The following is an 18,526-nucleotide window of genomic DNA, read 5'->3' as shown; positions in this document are numbered from 1 at the left end:
TTTACAAAATGAACTTTTTTTCGATTTCAACATTTCCATCGATACATATTAGTATCACCAACCGATATTCCTCCAAGGGGTTTTCGAAAGTCTCCTCCATCTTCTTCTCGAGAGTCGCGAGCCACTTGGCCACCAAGTGGATGTTCTGCAGGATGACCCAGTGGCCGTTGGCCGAGGCCACGCCCATCGCCTCCTCCGCCACCACCTCCTGGCCCTGGCCGAGAGACACTATGTGGAAGTTCTTCTTGTCCGTAGAGAAGCCCAACTTGCGACCCAGCTTTTCAAGGTCCTGAAGATGAAAATATTTCAATGTAAATACCGAGCAAAAAACCAAGTCAGCTACTTGAGGTTTACGTATACAAGAAAGGCTCGTCATAAAATTATCAAATTGAAACAAGGAATAAGTAATAAATTTTAAGGAAATTCAGCGGTTAAAAAGCTATAAATAATTATACTCCGTCATTTACGTGAGCATTCCAAATAATAAGTATATACATACATGTAGTAAATATTTAAATGAATGACAATTACTTGTTTGCGGCGCTTGCTTTAGAGACAATGGGTCCATGGTCATCTGACATGAAAAAATTCATGTCAGATATGTCGACCAAACTTGTCACTGCTTCCGGTGACCAAAAAGCTGGCGGCTATTTTGCACAAAGATTAAGTCTTGCCGTGCAGCAAGGAAACGCCGCCAGCGTTTTGGGAACCATGCCTCACACGGCAATTTTAGATGGCTTATTTTATTTATAATTTTCTTGTATATATTTTGTAAATAAGTCCATTTTTAGTTTATAATGAATGACACATAATGATGACAACAGAAATTAGGAAACATGTTTGTAGGTATAGCATGTAAAATAGTTTGTATATTTTAATGTTAATAAAACGGAGGTTACTATACTATTAAAATTGCAATCGATAACACTTTATTAATTGTTACCTTTAGAGGATCTACTCCCGGAGACAGAATAAAGAACATTGCCGTAGTAGAAGTACTCTCTTGATAAGACTTTTCCAAGGGCGGTGTCCGAGCTTCAACGTATTTAGTACCGAGATTTTCTTCACAAAACGCTCTAAAGGAGGACAACAAAAAACGAATATATTCATAACTTAAAAGATTATAATAAAGATCATATGTTGAAAACTTCGGTGACTATATGTAAATCTACATGTCATTTATTTCTGTCATCAAAAAATAGGAAAAAGAAATCTATCCTCTATCTATCTAGTAACTTTCCGATCAGAATATCTGTTATTTTACTTACATCTATTTCTTAGATGTTGTTTTTGTCTAGCAATCTATCAATAAAAGCTCAATTCTACTTTCCATTTCATAAGATCAATTCCATTGATCGATCCATCGATTCAATAAGGTCCATTCTACTTTCCATTTCACAATTTCAATCTATTATTGTGTATGTATTGCATACCCAGATGCGTAAGACATGCGGTCCGGACGCAACGCTCGCATGATGCAAAGTCGTTGCAGTGAAGTTTTGTTCTTCCATTCACCTGGTAGCTTGTCTCTTTCGGGAGCCTCGCCGTCTGTGTATTTTTGCCACCTGAATACAATTTAAATTTTATAGAATTTGTTTTTTTTTTCGTTTAATTGGGAGTCACTAAACCATACCAGATTGTTATTTACAATACACCGCAAGAATATTTCTTTAAAATTCTCGTTTGATACTAAGAAACTTATTTAAGCCTATTTAAGCTTAATTAAATATATGTTTTATTTTAAATTGATTATTTTAGATGCGATATACCTCTTAGTAGCTCCTTCGATTTCCTTATCAAGATTTTCAAAAGCATCCATTTTTGCAAGCGCAATTATTCCGCCCCACGAATTATTTGACAGCCAGGGGTATGGTGAAACCTCAGGGGCGACTGCGTATTTCAGCAGGAAGTCAAGTTCTCTGGGATCTACTTTACCTTCAGATTGCAGTACCTGTGAAATAAATTAATATTTGTCCATTATAGCTGTAAGAGAGTCTTAGTCGCCCTTCTATTCGGTCGAGTAAAACATATTTTTTGTATGCGATAATATTAGTAGGATACGTATCTTAAATGCTTTCACAGTGCTCTGTAACAGTATTAGTATAATAAAATAACTGTATTCATATTTTACATGTAATTTATATTGCATCTATCTTCAAAGAAGTGTTTCATATCATTAATTATATCGTTTTGATTTACTATTGCATTTACCTGAAGCGTAATGAGGAACAAGAAAACAAGCTTATCCCTTTCGAACAATCCCCGGCTGGTGTAAACGAACACAGCAAACGTTATGCTATCGAGCAGGTTCCTCACTCTACTCTCCAGGTCCTCAGCGGCTTCCGCCCTATTCAGAGCGTCTTTGAATACCACGCTGTAGGCCTTCAGAGAGAACTGGTACATAGGGTTTATCTTGTAAAGTTCGTTTAAGATAAAGTATAGGAGCGAAGCTCGCGCTGCTGCTCGCCTGTAAATACGATATAAGGTTTAAAAAAAGAACAGTAAGTAGTGAGACACTCAACAGTAGAACATAACCAAAAGAAATTTGTGGGAGTTGTATGAAAATTTCTGCTTACCTATATTTTTCACGAGCTTCATCAATCTTAACGGCAGTGACTTTCCCTTCCTCCACCTTTACTTCGATGTCTGCGGCAGTTTTCTTTGTAGTCTCCAGATTGATCACGAGTGCAGAATCACTGAGAATGTCCGGACCAGCTGAAGATAATCTTTTCAGCAAATCATCTTCTAGGGTTTTGAGAGTTATTTTGAAATCGTTTTGCTGTTTAGTGAGGCCAGCTCGCAGACTCTCTAAGTCGGGTCTTTCGGCCTTCACCACTTCACCTAAGAGTTGTTCTTCTAGACTGTATTCAAATTGTAGATGTAACATTTATAGTAAGCTTATTATATTTGGTAGAAGTATAAATGACGCTTACCCATCTCTCGTTACAGTGAAGTTTATAAGGGTACACTGAGCTTGCATCTCTGGTTGGTAATGTGGATTAGCCAACTTTGTTTGGATAATCAGTCGGAAATTAGGATGATAATCTATTTCTCTGTCACCAATCTGAAAATTCATGAGTTATTGACTATTTTTTGTTATCAAATATCTGTTTTTGCTTCGATTTAAATACATCGCCAATTAAGTAAGGTTTCTAAATAGTTGTAGTCTGATGGACGCCTGACCGGAAGATCTTACTTGTAACTAGTTACCTTAAGTACACGTCCTTTCCGTATAAGTACTCTGCCAAGTAGTGGTTCAAGTACTGCATCAACGGTCTCTCCAATATTCTCTAGCAACACCACATCACCATTGGAAACAGCTCTTTCTATGCGATCTAAGTAGTTGCGTTGTGTGAGTCGGATTACAACTAACGCGTCGCCATATCTCGATTTTATCCATTTTATGCCTTGCCTGCAATGCACATCATCTTCACTTTCAAACTTTCCAAAATGCATTGTAATTATTATAAGGAAATAAATTAGATTTCAATTATTATAAGTTAAGAACAAAAGTTAAAGGATTTCAGATATTCGTTCTGTTTCACAGTGGACTACAAGCATCGTATTTTAAATTCCTTAATTATGGCCTGACACGACCTTATTAGAATAGGATTTTTAATTGAAACTTCACAGTTATTCCGGATTATACCACATATCTATTTTACCACGTACGAATACAAAAAAAATATTCTACTGATAGACTACATTATGTAATTAAATTTTCTCACAGTTGTGGGTCTATCATCAGCGGCCATCTTGCTGAGTTGGTCAGAATAGTAGCGTTTTCGGTACTCATACTGTCCGTGGGCAATCCTTCGTTGTTCCAACATGCCACTTGTGCGTCATCAGTCAACATCGTCAGAGGGTCTAGACCCTCGGTCGTATCGATTTTCGGCTGCAACCGCGAACGTGTTAATTATTTAGCAACTTCGATCATAATTAGAAAAAAAATGTCGAGTCACTCTTATTTGCACTCCATTTATATTGCCATTTCCATAGTTTGTTTCTGAGTCCTAAAAGCCTAGAGATATTATCAACGTCTTACTATATTTCGAGTTGATAAACTTTTGAACTTAAGTCAGTCATGGAAGAATTTATATTCAATTTAGTTTCGGTTTTATTTCAATAAATAATGATGATTGTTTATTACTTACGTTTTCATGTTATTCAAACAGTATCAAGATCATAAATTACTTACATTACTTCTATTCCACAGAATTAATATTAACTGTCGTCAACACTATAAGTAAGTATAACGAAACAGTCTTTTAATATAATAAAGAACTAGCAGAAGAGCACAGAGTCCATCTGATGGTAAGAGGTTACTGCTGCCCACGGGTCTCTGTAATCAACCCCAGAAAAGAGCAGATTCCCAACTGACGTCGACCACAGATGCGCCGCTATCCCTAAGGGCTAAGTTGGAATGCCTCGAAAAAGTATGTCTTACTTATACCAGAACATTGCTGCTAAAAGGCAAAAATAGGTGTGGCTGTGGCTGTGATTACAAGTATGTTATACCACAGGGTTCAACTTCAGCGACGGCAAGGACGCCAGCGACTCAAAGGGTTCTACCACTTTTTTACTGTAGAAGATATAAATATGAATCACATTAGTTTTCCCGAGCGTTGGCACCCAGTCATCGTTCATGAGCTGCTGCCGGTAGCGGCGCGTGAAGCAGCCCACGTACGATATGAACGCGGTGACCAGCAACACGTCGCCCGGCAACATCACGCCCGACTCCTTCAGGTTCACCACCGTCGCTGACCATCTGCGTGGGGGGAATTGTTATGGTGGCTTCGTGGAAAGATTTAAATATGATTAATTATTAATAACAAAGATCGAAATATATCAATTCTGCCAAACTTGTAAAATTTCCATCTCTGATTGGCAAAACACTGGATACATTGATTATTATTAAGAGCCGTGACAGAGACGTGTAACGTAAAATTTTCAATAATTCATGTATTATTCAAATTTGATGTGTACATACTTATATTGAATTACAAAAAACACAATCGTCCAACTTTAATTTCAAAATTTACAATAAATAATATGACATATTTTCAAATTAAATTTAAAAAGATATTTTGTAGAAACAGCTACATATTTTACAATATTGATTACAAGTATGTTATACTTATTACTATACCTAATACTTAGTAATTATCCCAATTACCTTATTTTCTCTGAAGCTAATCCATTTACCAAACGGTTAGCTAAATCAATAGTAGCATTGGTTGCATCAGCTTCGGCCTGACATTTCACTTTCTCGTTAACAGCTTCTTGGAATGCTTTCAACAGTTCTTCTAATTTTTCTTCGAGTTCCTATAAGTAATTACCATTGTAAATTATCAATATAAGCCAATTTTGTATATTTGAATTTTTTAATGTATTATATTATTGAATTCATAATATGTATTAAATTGAATACCAATTGATCCCGTGTCATCTAGTAAAATTGTAAAGATTAACAATGTATTTAGCCAAAATCTACATTATCTATATTCTAAGGTACCTGAATTTGATCAGTAAGGAAGGCGAGCTTATCCCGAGCCGCCTGTAGTTCAGCATTGGCCGCATTGAGAGCCCTCCTCTTGGGCTCCACCACCGCGTACACGTCGTAGAACTTGACGATGTTGATAACCCACGCGCACAGACCGGCCGCAGCCGCCGACTTCGACATTATGAACTCTGGATTGAACTCGGGATTCTTTATGTAAGGTTGCACAGCCTGGATAAGAAAAATGTTAGTAATAAAATTGTCAATTTTTCTTTTATAAAATTGCTATTTAATTAAATAATTATAGTAATTATACCTTAACAACATCGGGGTGTATGTTCTCTTTGTCATAGTAGACCAAGTCGTATAAGAACTGATCAACTTTAGCCATCATAAGCTGAAATAAATCAATTAGCACACATATCAAAATCGATAAAGATAAGTATAATACTCGTATCATTTCACCATTGTACTGTGTCCTACTAATTGTAAACCATTACCTTGCACGCCTTCCAAGACCTATCTTTAGGCAGTTTCCCTTTCTTAGAGAACAATACAAGTACAGCAGCAGTAACATTGACCACAGCGTCGGGTGGTGAACCGAAGGACTTCAACTCTGTTAGGTTATTCTTATTCAGAGTGTTCAAAGCTTCCTGTGCCGCAATCAACGCGGGCTCGGCTTTTGCCAAGTCATCGGCACAAATCTTTGCTTTGATCGTTACGTCTTCTTCTATTACTTTGACCTTCTTCTCTTCTTCCGCAGCTATACAAAAAATATAACGCACAGTTATCTTCAGAATCAATTCTTATAATGAACCTAATGATTAGGCATACTTATAATTGAATTTTCGTTGAATATTCGATCAACATTCAAGATCGTAGAATTCTTCATGGTTCTATTGGAACAAAATGATCGCGATATTTTTATAAATGGAGTAAACCTGTATTCTAGTTTAAGAGGTGTAGCAAGGTAAAAATACTTAAGTTATTAGTATTACTTATTTAAATCGTTGCAATTTAGCATCAGGGAGTAGGAGACAAATGTTATCGACCTTAGAAAATTTCTTGGGCATGGGCATTGGTATCTAATTAACGTGTGATATGTAAGCTGTATATTATAAAATAAATAACTACCAAAAGCTTTCTCCTTGGATACTTTTTCACTTTCAGCGCCAACAACTTCAATAAGTTCCTCTGCTGCTCTATTCTTGACTTTCAATATTTGTTCTTGTTCTGCCAGCGTCACCTGATGAGAATTTGAAAAAAATAAGAAAATTAAATTCGTCACAGGTGCACCAATATAGTTATTTTCAAGCGTAATCCGAACCTTTAGAACAGCAACATCAGCTGCACAAGATGCTAGCTTCTCCAAACCATTCTCCAGTCTCATTATCATCATTTTAAGGTTCTTCGTCTTTTCATTCAACAGTTTGCTGTATAAAGCAATTTGTTCGAGAAAAGTCTTGGGCGTGGTGTAGTTATACCGCCGTTCATTTTGGAAATATATAGCGGACATTTGATTTACGCTCTGGTGTACGTGGGACATGAAATTGGATACTGGCTCTATCAGGTTGACCTGAGGAAGAAATGTAACGAATATCAATTTTATGTAACATAATCTTAAAAGTCAACACTACGTAGTACTTAATTATATTTGAAAACTAAATGAAATGAAATTCTTCATATATTGTGACAGAAATGCATCCTAAAATAAAATATTTATTTTTTCAAAGTGTTTCCTTAACTTGGCTATATAGCGGGAACCTTAATCAACTATAATACGATTTGTGTACTTTTGTATTCGTAAGGTTCTTACCGGTAATGATTCTACTTCGGAAATAAATCTCTTGGATACGGAGCGCAGCGCCTCTTGCGGCCATTCGTGGAACCAGTTAATAGCAGTGCAGTTTACGATGGACGGGAACTTTCGAGCTCTTATACGCAGGGTCGCACCCACAGGCGAAAAACATAACACAACCTATATTTTAAGCTTTTATTATTACTAAGGCTTTTATTTTTTTATTACTAAGGCTTTTTATTTATACAAAATATCTGTATAAATCATGTTCATAAATAATTCATTGTTATTTTTTAAAATAATAAGCATACCTTAAGCATAGTTCGCACGCGATTGATAAAGAATCTCCAGCAGTTTTCTCTGGTATCAGGAACACCTGATGCTTTCGTCTACAAAAAATATAGGCAATAACAATAAGAAAACAATTCTACAAAAGAACCAGATTATATGCCGTTAAAAATAAATTACCTCTCCTCTAACACCGTTAATAATATTTTCAGTTTCATCATCGGCCAGCAACTCTGGTATCTCACCAGAAGCGAGGAGATCGTTGATAAGTACAAGGAATCTTTCTTCAGCTACTTGAGCATCCGTCATGAGAAACACATTACCTATATTTTTAAGGCCCGCCTTTATGTAGAGGCCAGCTGAAATGTTTTTGAATTTAAAGTAAACAATTTAGATAACCGTACATTATACAATATCTAAAACAATTGAAATAAATGGAGCAAACTTTAAAACTATCGAATTTCTCTAAAAGATACAATAAAATAAAATTTCATGTAATCGCATACCCAAATCAACTTTAAGATCATTGATGCTGTATCCTTTGCGAAGTTGAATCTGGAATACTTCGAGCGAAGATATAAACGCAGACAGTCTTGATAGCGATTGTTTTCCTGAACCACCCACTCCAACTAATAGAGCATTACCTCGCGGAGCTTCTAGGATACGATTTATCCTAAACAAAAAAGTTATCTCAGGATTTAAACTGTATTCATTTGGGCTACATTCAGTTCTGTATTGATATAGGTAAGCTTAGAAGCTGCATAAGCTTACTGGGTTAAAATCAATTATCTAAACTAATAATTAACATTTAAGTAAAAACTCATTGCTTTTTAAGTGACGATTTGTGTCTAGAAGTGGCACAATATTGAGTTGATCACGATGATATACAATATTTTGAAACATCGATAACGCCTTTTGTTAAAAACTATGGTATAAGATAATATTAAGTTACAATCACTCCAAAAAGGTTATACCAAAACATTTTTACCTGCATATATGGTACATAGCATCCTCGAATAGCACCAGATTCATAGAAGCGACAAGATCATTGTAAGATGACAGTGATTCGTCAAGTAACCTCTTGATCTGTGCCCAATCCCTGATGGGGAAGTATTTTGGATCGCCGATACCTTCAGCAAAGTGACAGTATATTAACGGCTTCTCGAACACCACGTTCTCGTCGAAATCCTAAAAATTGTATGGTATAATAGACAGCGAAAAAAAGGTAGATATGATTTTGAAAGTTAATTGTTTTTTTTTTATTTTATTTTTATTTAGGAAACATACAATACAACATGATACTTAAAATAGGTTATATAGCTAGTTCACATATCAGTAAAGTTTCCACTAATATCTTATTCATAAAATTACTGGTAAGTGATGACTCTATTGGTGCAAAACGGAGATATTTAATGATTGAGTTACTTTTAAAGAATTAAGTAATTATCTTAAAGTAAAGTAGAATTTCTCGTTGCAATGACCTGTCTTATGTTGCTTTAATATTTACCAATGTTGAGTGTACTTAAATAAAAATAAAAGTCTCGGGGGTGTGCAATCTTCGAATATTGCTAGGAGCGGTTACATCCTTACCTACAACGCTGCTTTTCAGCTACCTACATCTACCAAAAAATCTAATTTCAGCTTTGTAGTATCACTCATATCCAGCTTTTTACCAAATTTCCATATGATCATAAAAAACACTCATCTAAAAGATCCCCAATCACTCTATCTTTTCTGTAAAACCTTACCTCGCAATTCTTTTTGATGACTTCGGTAATAAGTTTGCTGAAGTTTTCATTATCCACAGAGTCAACGAGTTTATCCGAATATACGCGAGTGGCTTCATGCATCCACAGCCTAATCAACTCAGATTGTTGCTTAATTGCATCGCCCGTTGTGAAAAGAATACCCTGGAAATTGTAATAATTACCTAAACTAAATTGTTTTAAATTCCTGTTCGGTTGGTTGGTTGGTTGGGTTATTATTTTGATGAAAATTGCTAATGGGAAACAAAATAAGATATTCGTGATGTAGGATACACGTATTTATTAAGTATTCTAATTAAACAAGAAATAGAGATAAATTGATCTTAATGTGTAATATCAAACAAATAGTAAGTAGTACTAAAAAAAGATCATTTACTTACTTGGAATATATTAGATAAATCTCGAAGATTAAATATGTAGTGGAATTTGATAGCCGTAGGCAAGAAGGAGGACGCAAGCTTATTGTGTAGCGCGAGAGCAGCGTTAACTAAAGGCTCAGCGTACCGCTGTACGACTATGCCGAATTTGTTGAGAGGATTTCCTAAGTGTTGAGTCAGGATTTGCTTATAGATGTGGAAACAAGCGTCCAAGCCAGGGAAACTAAAAGTGAAATTCGCCGTTACTTCAATGCAAATAGTCCATATTGTGATGATAGGGAATAAAAATCTGGTTTTACCTGACGGCAAAAGTGCAGAAATGTCTTTGTAAGCGAGGATCGATTGTAAAAGATCCTGCTGTGGGGTTCATACAAGACACGAACATGCAATTTGATATATCCTTGAGCGACAGTTTCTGTCTATCGTACCTTTAAAATAAAATAAATATATATAAAATATTGAATATACTGAAAGCGACGTAACCTAAAGGAATTTGAAAGCTAACGCATACCAGTGTTTGTAATCCATAAATTGTCGAATTAGAGTATGAGGCTGGACAGTCCCATACGTGTCTACCTCAGGCATGTTTAGATCATCAACGAAGTAAATCATAAACTTGCTGCCTGGTGGACCATAATTACGACCGGATTTTTTCTCTAACGGCTTCTCTAGCACTTTTTGTATCATCTCTGCAAAATAAAATCAATGCGACAAACCATGAAAAGCGATTCTATGTAAGAATTATTACCCTCACAAAAAATACTCCAATATAGCAAGTCACTTACCGGACGTGGTATAGAAATTTAGTGGTGCATTTGTGATAGCAAACGAGTCGGACAACGCATTCAGTTTAGCGGCTACACTCACAGTTTTCCCACTGCCAGCACTGCCTACCAACATGACGGGTTTTTGCTTGGCGATTAGCAAGTCCATGAAAAATCTAATGCGAGTGGTTTCTGATGTTGATACAAGACAAGACTGAAATTAAAAAGCATGAAAAACTTATTATAAAAAAACTATAATAATAAAATTAATCAGAGTGTATAAGAATATACTCATATGTACTTCCATAGTATAAACGAAGGCAATGCATTGAAATCCGTCAATGAGCCACACATATCCACATACATGCATTCGTAAAACATGACTCTCCGCAGTCGAGTTAAAACATATTATCCACTATGCAGTAACTATCCATGATTACCTGTAACGGTATTTCAGGATCCAACTCGAACGTTTCCACCTTCTCGACCCAAGGTAAGAACTTCTTCGTTTCCGGATCAATGAAGAAGCTGAACACGTTGCCGGTGGAAGGGAATTTGATCTGCTTGAACTCGTTGCAGAACCACTTGCTGAACTCGTTCCGCCAATCCACAAGCTGGTCTTGGAATAAACCAGAACCGAAGCCCCAAACGACGGAGAACACAAAGTACATTTCGTACCTAAAAGAGGGTAAAATGGTAAAAAATGGACTTAAAAGGGATACTTCCTTTTTTGTAAGATACACATTATATAGTTTAGTTACCTACTTTTATTCTATTCAAACTTATTCTCCACTGGAACGTTTACCAATAACAATTTATATAATAAAAAAGATAGTTTACAACATCAAAGTAGACTTGAATAAACTCCCGTGATATAATAGCAGTCGTTACTATCATTGTAACATTCATGGATAATATTTTTAAGAAAAAAAATCTCACCATTCTTTGGGACAATCGGTGGGTAACAAACTCTTATTCAAGAAACACTCAAGTAAGTAGCAACTCAGCTGTATTTGCTGTAACTCTACTAGCGGGGTGATTCGTTTATACTTTTTGCATGACTCTAGTAGTGGAGGAATGTATTTGTCGAATAAAACTGTGAGCATCGCTTTCTCAGACTCATCATCACGAGTTGTGTCTATCCAAGAAGCGACAAATCTGAAAAGGAAATTTGATAACTCGAGTATTTCTATGTGATCCCATATTAAGCATTGGCTGATACTGGAGCTTATTGATCATAACGACAGATAAAACATACGGATTCCATCCCAAATCCTGTGGATTAATATACAGAATACCAGCTCGCGATACTGTAGCTGGTGTTGCTGTACGTAAGGTCGCGATCTCGAATAATAATCGCATAGACTTTGTTAACGCAATACGTTCGTTACTTGCCAAGGTTAACACCTAGAAAAAAATACAGACAACACCGACATTAGTATCTAATTTTATATATTATTTTATTTTATTTAACTATTTACTTATTACCAATTTCTGTTTAACCACTTATACCTTATTATCATCCATCAAAGTATTTAAACTCTCGATCCACATTGGATCAATATCACCATCAAGTACAATCCATTTGGGCCCGTCTCCAGGCATATTTGCCATATCTCTCATGATAGTAGAAAACAGACCATCTTTCCACTCTCTCGTAGCAGGGTTGATGATACCAAACAATTCGTCATTTGTCACTGCCTTTGGATCCAGGTCATTGTAATAAGGCTTCATTTTCAGCATATGATATGTTTTGTTCAAGCATTGCCATACCATCGACTTCCCCGTACCAGCGAATCCATCGATAAATACTGAATGTCTTACAGCAAACAGTTCTACCAATTGCACCATCTACGAGACAGATTTTAATAATAAAATTTACCATAATAAATAAACTAACGCAGGTTACGCTACGCTACGCTAATTAATTTATTCTCACTTTCAAAATAAAACCAGCTTCCGGTTGCAATTTCATCGATATAGCGCCTTCAACAAGACTTTTTTCGAAATCAAAGTCCCGTTTCCTGGGTACGTCGAGAGCAGGGAAGAGATCTCCAATAAGACCCATAAAGACAGGTGTATCGTCTGTTACAATCTTCGGTATATTGAAATCTCGCAACGCTCTCATTAGTACTTGATCTTCGGGTCTTAAACGGTCGCCTCGCTGTAAATTAACGATATTATTTTAAATTAACAATAGCGACAGCTTAGAATTAATGTAAGTAGTAATTATATAATCTAATCTAAAACATATATAAACCTTTAAGGAACCAGCAACGACAAGCACAGACTTAATAGCCCTGAGCCCCCAATCATAATGGTCCTGCTTCGACAACAGCTCTCGACACAACATATACAGCGTGATGAATTTGCGCGCTAGCAGTCTTGCGTCCTGGAAGCCCTCGGCCACCAACATGATCTCGCAAATTAATTCGAAGTCAGGAACTACCATAGCACAAGGCCTGTAAAAAATCAAATTCAGATCATTAAAATGATAACAATGTATCTAAGACCGACGCTAAGTGCAAATTGGTAAACTTTACACACTTGACATTTTTTAAATAACTTTCAGGCATGTAGGTTTCTTTAACCGGTAAAACAAGTAATAACTTTGAAAAGACTAAATTGTCAAAGTAGACTGAACTCCAGACCTGCAACGTGAGGGGTCGAAATCATAATTTTGGAATATAAATCTTACCGAAATAGCGCTTTCAAGTTCTCCGGCAATTCCGTTCTCCCAGCGTAACCTGGGTTCATGGTGATGAACATTCCAATCGTTGGCACGAGTGCTATAATTTCTCCCATAAAATCAAATTTCTTCTTCTTAGCCTTTATTGCATCTAAGACACTTTTCACTTGCACAGACACTACTGACAAGACTTCCACAGAGATTCTGTTGAATTCATCAAAGCATCCCCATGCTCCGGTTTGTGCCAAACCTTTGTTTATATGAAAAATATAATTATAGTCATAAAAGTATATTATCTTATATAGTATATACATTATTTTAAAATATTTAAATATATTTTTTGTCAGAGAGTTGATTAACAGAATATGTCTCACAACATACAGGGACAATAAATTCTGCTGATGTACACAGTTAATAATCGCCTAAATGCTATCCACTCAAAGCGGAAGATTTAAATATAATTATATAATATTCATTCATTTACACGTTATTTGAGTATTTGAGTACATAAGTGCAATGATTAAAATTAGGTTTACCTTTGTAAATGTTCCCGCATGACTTGTAATCCATTTGTTCAGAGCAGTTGAACACATAGACCATAATGCCAAGAGCCCTGCCCAAATCTTTCGTAGTCTCAGTTTTGCCGGTTCCGGCTGGACCCGCCGGCGCTCCACCCATTATTAAATGAAGGCTCTGAAGAGAAAATACGGTGTGCTTACTTTACATCATAGTGAAAAACAATAAGATTAGTTAACATTACTAACATTTAAATGCAATTATTGGCTATGCATTAATCTAATTTCCAGTATCAAAATATTCGTCGTTAATACTTACCTGTGTTAGTGTGATATAGCAGCGATCCGTTAAAGGCGTAATGACAAGCCGAGGTGTGTTTCCTAAATACTCGTAATCGTAGAGGAATTGTGCATCGCAAATGTTTGCATAACAATTATTAAGTTTTAGATCCCAACGATGCCTAGAAATCACAAACAGTTGAATAACAAATCATATAAAAATAAAGCATTGTATCTTAATTTAATTAGACTAATTTATTAGGGCTACGTTACTTGCCTTAACTGACTCTGCCACTGGAAAGCATTGGAAGTTTCGACTTTCGCAACGATGAGTTTGGCGACAACGTCTCTTGAATGTACGTCGATGGTACAAATAGTCATAATCTTTTGTCGATCTCCTACACTCAGATCCCCGAGTAAAAGCACAATCAGTGCATTTAACTGAGCGATTTGCTTCTTCTGGTAATCTTTTAATGCGTTCTCATATCCTGTTTATTACAAAATAGGTTTATCATTAAGTAACATTCTTATATACATATTTCTTCCATTATTGTAAGGATTTAAATATTGTTGATTCTGCTAGTTACTAAACTTTAATATTGCCCTAATTACTGATAAAATGATCTCGTTTACCTTCTTCTAACTTTTCAAAAGCCTGATTAGTCTCAGTGGTCCACCAGATTTGTGTACCGACAAGTGCCGGTTGCGCGGGCCAGTCGAATACCCATTCATCACGTGGTTTATCTTCATATGACTTGACGCTATGCTCGAATATGTCCCTTAACGTGTACCGCATGCAATCTGTTACGCGGTTCAACCATATTTCCACCTGAATGAATTAAGAAAACGCCTCTGAAGAACCTCATAAAATCCGCTGAATAATACAGTAACGCACTTAGATATCTTATTAATCTATAATTACTTTTAAGTTTCGTTACCTTTCCAGAACAATCGCAACATGGAGCTTTGAACGGTACATGCTCTTCGTTTTCCTTCGATATCATCTCGAATGCGTGCTTGCTGCCGGGCTTCGGAAATACCAACTTAGCCAAATTATCATAGAGCTTAGAAAGATGCCGACAAACAGCCGGTGGGTTGTTCCCGTTTGATAATATATCTGTAATCATTTATCAAACTTTAGTTTGCAAGGACTAAACAATTTCTTTTTATATTAAAATCATAAAGCATCTACATATTACCGAGCAGATCCGCCGATGATACGAAATAGAAACGAGGATATGCCAAGCGTTTTGTTTCCAAATAATCGTTAAGCGCTTTCTCGCATAGATTGAGTGCTTTCATGAGCTCTTCTAACTTATCTAATAGGCCTGGTTTGTTGGTTGCTTGCACCACATTCGGAGTTGCAGCTACGTCTCTTAACAGTTCCTAAAATATTATATTAAGTGAATTTGCGAAATAAAATAGTATTGAAAGTTGATTTATTCCTACAAATGCAGTATCATTTTTTAACTTACTTTAAATGTCTTATCAATGTTATCGAATCTCTTAGAATCTTCAGGCAACTGTGCACGAATATCATCAGAGCCAACAAAAATACTCTCGAGGTACTGCCATTTTCGCTGCACTTCAAACCATATAGAAATAACAGCATCTGCTGTGCCCAGCTTCTTCTGCCATTCCGTTACCTCCGCCTCGTAAAAGCCGATGAATTTCGAAGACATCATGGTTTGGACTTGGTTCTGGTGATTGCGTTAGGATTATTAAATTATTTTTCGCAGTTTACTTTTTGTTAAGAGTATCTTTTATATCTGAAAAATATAGCTCTCACCTGATTGTCTTCAAGGGTCTCCACGAGTTCCTCGCTCGCCTTTGGCAATTTAATTCCTGTTCTATCGTGAATAGTGTATTCGAACTCCATTATAGCCCACGTTGCCTCCAATTCCCTAAAATATTAAATAATTTCATTATATTTTATATCTCTTCGTTAATTTTTTTTTTTTCATGAAATACTAAAAAATATAAATTACCTGAGAGTTTTCTCCATGGCTGCTTCCTTGACAGACTTATCCACGATGGTTTTAACTTCTTCTTCGTATTTGTGAAGATTCAGCGCTAGTAAATCTGCTAGAGTTGTGTCATCATCGATATGGAATTTAACCTAAAACATCCAACAAATAAAATTAAAGAATATAGAATAAACGGCAAACTGAAAAAAATCCAAAAGTAAAGAACTAGTAAAATGCTTACCTAAAAAGTATACATTTAACTACCTTAATAATACGAGCACTATCTACATTATTTACAAAATGAACTCTGACAAAATTAATGCGTGACTTGTTGTCTTTGGCTGAGATGATGACTCGTTAAAAGATTCTATTTGAAGTCCTTGCTCCCTCATTTCTTGCATTGAATAAGATTTGTTGAGTTTTATAAACTTTTTACCACTCTGATGTTCTTGAAACTTTGGTCTTCTGAAATCTTGTATTTGTAAATAATGCTTCATTATAGGAACATACTTATTTTCTTCATTATCATTATTTGGAGAATTTGCGTCTAATGATAATGTTAAATCTTCTAGCGACTTGAAATCCTCAATGATATCATCTAGTGATACACAACTTCTTACAATATGCTTTGCTACATATATTTTAGTATGAGTATGATTGGTATCGATGGACATGATGTGGGAATGTGCAGCTTTCTAAACAATAAAAACAACATACATGAAAAACACACCACTAAAAATATAAAATTACAATACAGTACATATACTTATATGATTATTTCCGTACCTTTGTCGCCATCATCAACTCGACCCAATGTCTGTCTTTGATGGCTGGATTCTGCAAGTCAGTTACCGCTCTCAAAGACGTCATCAAATTCTTTATTGTTGCTTCTATCGATATATAAGGTTCCCTGAAAAATGTATACATCAAAAACCACTGGTATTTTATTTCCACAATGCAAAAGCTTATAATATACTGTTCAATCATTTTCAACTGTAGGTGGGTAGAAGCAAATATCCACCAGAGCGGCGGGAGCCTACACACGTTCTGTACGTGCCCTCTCGCTCCTCTTTTCCACGTGCTACCGCGTGTTCATTGTGAAGTACAGAGACTACTCCTCGGGAAGATCAGGCCGTGCTTGCTTCCTCGAGCCCCGTGACAGCGCCGTGCACGTCCCTCCTGATACGATTCGAGTCCGCAGATAGACTTGGAAGGCAAAGTTGGTGGTTTTTCTACTCATCTGCTGGGACGAGGATTGGGTCATACCTCTCACACTATACAGTCCACTTATATTCTCCCGTAGGATTGCGTGGTCGTGCCCGCATACCTACACCCCTCGCGGCCTGGCCTACGAGCTGGACCGCACAATATTTTTTGGCCTTCGAGCCGGACTTAGAATATCGCTTACCAAACTCTCATATCTTTATCAAGTTGTCGTAAATCTTTCGTAAAGCGCTTGCATTCCTGGTCCATACCATCTGCATCTATCTTCTTCCACGGAGATTTCTTCCAGAACTCAATAGTTCCCATGACGAGGTAATAATAGTCCCACAATTGCTATAAGACAAAATAAAATTATGAAAACTCTAAGAAAGTAAGTAATTAAAAATGTTTTGGATCATAGTCGCTTAAAGTAAATTTGAAATAATAATGTTTTCATCATTACTTTTACGAGTTTCAGTTCACGTCGACATTGCTTTAGATTCTTCTCGTCAGGAGGCTGAATGTCGAAGAGGCCGCATGATTTCTTCAAACCATTTACAATATCTTCAAACTGCATCAACTCCTGATTCACTCGATCTATTTGTCTATACGGTTCGTTGCAAGACTCCAAAAATATCTAAAAAATCACCGTTGGTCAAGTTTGACATTGGTTTAAGTTAAGGTTACCGCTTTTATATCCGTATTCTATCTTGTTTTTATTTTACTATTTTATAATAGGTATTATTTAAATTACTACTAAATATGATACTAACCTCCTTAAGTTTAAACTGTTCTCGGTACATAGTAAGCCGTAGATTGATAAGGGCAACACGTTTTGCAATAAGCGCTGCCTGTGCCGCTTGAAGTGGGGCTACATTATTTTTCATTACTGTCGCTAGTTTCACTAAATTCCTCCAACGTTCAGGCAAAACATCCAGCTAAATAACACCAGAATTACTCAAACATTGTAAAAAAGTTAAAAATAAATAATACAAACCTCTTATCCTAAAAGAAAATAGGGAAGGTCATGCTCAAGTTTTAGCAAATGCTTTTCAGTACGTAGCAATGAAATTGCAATAGCGCTTACAGCGATAGAAAGGTGACCTAAACTATTACTCTTACCAATGTATATACCGAATATTGATGTGATGCCGATGGCTCCTATCCTCATCCAGAGCACGCATAATAAATCAAAAAATAATTGATACAAATATAGAGGTTTAACAAAGCGTACGTTTTCAACACACCAGATCAGTCTGGCCTTGACAAATTTCGTTAGAAACAATAATGTTATTAATATAGTCGGAATTGTAAAGAAAATCTATTTATATATATTTATTATCATACAAAATTAGATAACGTTAAAAAACAGTACTATGA

The 18,526-nt window shown here is 36.0% G+C and overlaps 1 protein-coding gene across 1 annotated transcript in view; it reads right to left on the bottom strand.

Annotated features, from left to right (window-relative positions):
• The window catches only part of LOC140742865 (dynein beta chain, ciliary), a 33,962-nt gene that overhangs the window by 7,359 nt on the left and 8,077 nt on the right, over nucleotides 1–18,526 (bottom strand). The window contains exons 27-72 of the mRNA XM_073073904.1: nucleotides 17,920–18,084; nucleotides 17,610–17,783; nucleotides 17,352–17,500; nucleotides 16,730–16,853; nucleotides 15,965–16,095; nucleotides 15,766–15,880; nucleotides 15,452–15,676; nucleotides 15,176–15,362; nucleotides 14,915–15,093; nucleotides 14,610–14,805; nucleotides 14,254–14,464; nucleotides 14,017–14,158; nucleotides 13,719–13,875; nucleotides 13,192–13,432; nucleotides 12,754–12,955; nucleotides 12,433–12,657; nucleotides 12,006–12,344; nucleotides 11,752–11,900; nucleotides 11,433–11,651; nucleotides 10,934–11,171; nucleotides 10,515–10,707; nucleotides 10,241–10,418; nucleotides 10,029–10,157; nucleotides 9,733–9,952; nucleotides 9,335–9,496; nucleotides 8,575–8,774; nucleotides 8,093–8,259; nucleotides 7,767–7,945; nucleotides 7,610–7,687; nucleotides 7,317–7,478; nucleotides 6,828–7,076; nucleotides 6,635–6,746; nucleotides 6,001–6,263; nucleotides 5,817–5,897; nucleotides 5,516–5,731; nucleotides 5,177–5,325; nucleotides 4,609–4,768; nucleotides 3,729–3,895; nucleotides 3,211–3,412; nucleotides 2,934–3,064; nucleotides 2,577–2,861; nucleotides 2,212–2,467; nucleotides 1,770–1,951; nucleotides 1,434–1,565; nucleotides 944–1,076; nucleotides 63–289 (exon numbers count right to left, since the gene is read on the bottom strand). Coding sequence (XP_072930005.1) covers nucleotides 63–289; nucleotides 944–1,076; nucleotides 1,434–1,565; nucleotides 1,770–1,951; nucleotides 2,212–2,467; nucleotides 2,577–2,861; nucleotides 2,934–3,064; nucleotides 3,211–3,412; nucleotides 3,729–3,895; nucleotides 4,609–4,768; nucleotides 5,177–5,325; nucleotides 5,516–5,731; nucleotides 5,817–5,897; nucleotides 6,001–6,263; nucleotides 6,635–6,746; nucleotides 6,828–7,076; nucleotides 7,317–7,478; nucleotides 7,610–7,687; nucleotides 7,767–7,945; nucleotides 8,093–8,259; nucleotides 8,575–8,774; nucleotides 9,335–9,496; nucleotides 9,733–9,952; nucleotides 10,029–10,157; nucleotides 10,241–10,418; nucleotides 10,515–10,707; nucleotides 10,934–11,171; nucleotides 11,433–11,651; nucleotides 11,752–11,900; nucleotides 12,006–12,344; nucleotides 12,433–12,657; nucleotides 12,754–12,955; nucleotides 13,192–13,432; nucleotides 13,719–13,875; nucleotides 14,017–14,158; nucleotides 14,254–14,464; nucleotides 14,610–14,805; nucleotides 14,915–15,093; nucleotides 15,176–15,362; nucleotides 15,452–15,676; nucleotides 15,766–15,880; nucleotides 15,965–16,095; nucleotides 16,730–16,853; nucleotides 17,352–17,500; nucleotides 17,610–17,783; nucleotides 17,920–18,084 — 8,381 coding nt within the window. The remainder of the gene's footprint in view (nucleotides 1–62; nucleotides 290–943; nucleotides 1,077–1,433; nucleotides 1,566–1,769; nucleotides 1,952–2,211; nucleotides 2,468–2,576; nucleotides 2,862–2,933; nucleotides 3,065–3,210; nucleotides 3,413–3,728; nucleotides 3,896–4,608; nucleotides 4,769–5,176; nucleotides 5,326–5,515; nucleotides 5,732–5,816; nucleotides 5,898–6,000; nucleotides 6,264–6,634; nucleotides 6,747–6,827; nucleotides 7,077–7,316; nucleotides 7,479–7,609; nucleotides 7,688–7,766; nucleotides 7,946–8,092; nucleotides 8,260–8,574; nucleotides 8,775–9,334; nucleotides 9,497–9,732; nucleotides 9,953–10,028; nucleotides 10,158–10,240; nucleotides 10,419–10,514; nucleotides 10,708–10,933; nucleotides 11,172–11,432; nucleotides 11,652–11,751; nucleotides 11,901–12,005; nucleotides 12,345–12,432; nucleotides 12,658–12,753; nucleotides 12,956–13,191; nucleotides 13,433–13,718; nucleotides 13,876–14,016; nucleotides 14,159–14,253; nucleotides 14,465–14,609; nucleotides 14,806–14,914; nucleotides 15,094–15,175; nucleotides 15,363–15,451; nucleotides 15,677–15,765; nucleotides 15,881–15,964; nucleotides 16,096–16,729; nucleotides 16,854–17,351; nucleotides 17,501–17,609; nucleotides 17,784–17,919; nucleotides 18,085–18,526) is intronic.

This window comes from Epargyreus clarus, unplaced genomic scaffold (assembly GCF_041222505.1).
Source record: "Epargyreus clarus isolate Ecla_fem2 unplaced genomic scaffold, WU_Ecla_fem_2.2 ptg000006l, whole genome shotgun sequence".
Classification (NCBI taxonomy): Eukaryota; Metazoa; Arthropoda; class Insecta; order Lepidoptera; family Hesperiidae; genus Epargyreus; species Epargyreus clarus.
The sequence above is the reverse complement of the archived record's forward strand: the minus strand, read 5'-3'. Positions and strand labels throughout refer to the sequence as shown.